General features: G+C 35.2%; 1 protein-coding gene across 1 annotated transcript; it reads left to right on the top strand.

Annotated features, from left to right (window-relative positions):
- Positions 1-201: 201 nt before the first annotated feature.
- Positions 202-1,250, top strand: EMWEY_00054200 (hypothetical protein, conserved; the record flags this gene model as incomplete). Its single annotated transcript, XM_013480101.1, has 3 exons — positions 202-205; positions 460-601; positions 812-1,250. 3 exons carry the CDS (start codon positions 202-204, stop codon positions 1,248-1,250), a joined length of 585 nt encoding a protein of 194 aa, XP_013335555.1.
- Positions 1,251-1,831: the final 581 nt, after the last annotated feature.

Below are 1,831 nucleotides of genomic sequence, written 5' to 3'. Positions count from 1 at the left end.
TTTTATACAAATATATTATTTTCTTCTCTTTGTTTAGATAATAAACTTATTAATCAATATAATTATGCATTAATACATCAAGGACAAGAACTACAACAATTCAAACATTATCCAGGTAATTTATTATTATTAATTACCTAGCTAGCTGGCTAGCTAGCTAGCTAGCTAGGTAGCTAGCTAGCTAGCTGGGTAGGTGGGTAGATGGGTAGGTGGACAGCTAGCTAGGTATGTAGATATATATGTAGCTAGCTAGCTAGCTAGCTAGACAGCTAGCTAGACAGCTAGCTACGTATCTAGATAGGTATCTATAGAGAGATATAGGGTTTGTTCAAGTGTTGGATTGAATGCTGTAGAAAGTGTTTTTGTTTTCTGAGGGTTTAGGGTTTAGGGCAATTTGAGGGTTTAGGGTTTAGGGTTTAGGGTTTAGGGTTTTGTGTGTGTATATATAATTATATTCAGTAAAGATGAAGGAGGCAGAGGAAGGAGAAAAGATAAAAGGAGGAACAAATATAAAAATAGAGGAAGATACAAATACACCAATGCATGCAGCACAATTTATATATGCTACTCTATGTAGAGGACCTATTATTGCTGCTTGCCTGTACGTAAACCCTAAACCCTAAACCCTAATTCAAACCCTAAACCCTAAAAAATACCCTAAACCCTAAAAACGCACTAAACCCTCAAAAAATCCGTATACTGTAAACCCTAACATATCCATAAACCCTAAACCCTAAACCCTAGGAAAACCCTAAACCCTCGTAGATAAAAGAAGAATTATTTATTAGGGTTTATGAATGTTGTGTTATAGACGTCTTGAGGAGGCATATGGTACACCAGCAGCAGCAGCAGCAGCAGCAGGAGGGGGAGCAGCAGCAGCAACAGCAGCAGCAACATCAACAGCAGCAGGACCTAGTCTAGAAGATATTGAGAAGATGCTGCAGCAAATTGAGAAACCAGCAGCAGCACCAGCAGCAGCACCAGCAGCAGCACCAGCAGCAGCAGGAGAAGAAGAAGAATCTGCAGCAGCAGCAGCAAAACCTACTAAGGAAGAAGAGAAACCAGCAGCAGCAGCAGCAGCACCAGCAGAAACAACAGTAGCAGCACCAACAGCAGCACCAGCAGAATCAGCAGCAGCACCAGCACCAGCACAGCCAGCAGCAGCAGCAGCACCAGCACAGCCAGCAGCAGCAGCACCAGCACCAGCAGCAGCACCACCACCACAAGCAGCAGCAGCACCAGGTCAATAATGTGTATAGTAATGGTAGTTTGTTTATATAAATAAATAAATAAATAAATAAATAAATAAATAAATAAATTATATTTATATTTATATTTATATTTATATTTATATTTATATTTATATTTATATTTATATTTATATTTTATTTTATATAATTAATATTTATTAATATAAATATACATAAATATAAATATAAATATAAATAAATATAAATACATATAATTATATTTATTTATATTTATTTAATTAAATATAGGTAATTAATTGATTTGTTTTATGGTGTATATACACTGCAAATAAAAAGGAGACACTTCTTTTTTATATAAATAATAAACCCTAATTCTCCTAAACCCTAAACCCTAAACCCTAATGAGAACAGATGAACAGGTGCAGCAAGTTGCTGCTTCTGCTGCAGCAACAGCAACAATTGCAGCAGCAACAACTGCAGCAGCAGCAGCAGCAGCAACTGCAGCAGGTCTTTTTACTGTCTCCAATTAATCTTTTTATATTTGTTTGTTTGTACAAAACAATTAACTTTTTATTTATTTAATTTAATTAATTAATTTAATTAATTAATTTAATTAATTT

The sequence above is a fragment of the Eimeria maxima genome, genomic scaffold (genome assembly GCF_000499605.1).
Source record: "Eimeria maxima Weybridge genomic scaffold, Emw_scaff1617, whole genome shotgun sequence".
NCBI lineage: Eukaryota > Apicomplexa > Conoidasida > Eucoccidiorida > Eimeriidae > Eimeria > Eimeria maxima.
Note: the sequence above shows the minus strand (reverse complement) of the source record. Positions and strands in the feature narration are given on the sequence as shown.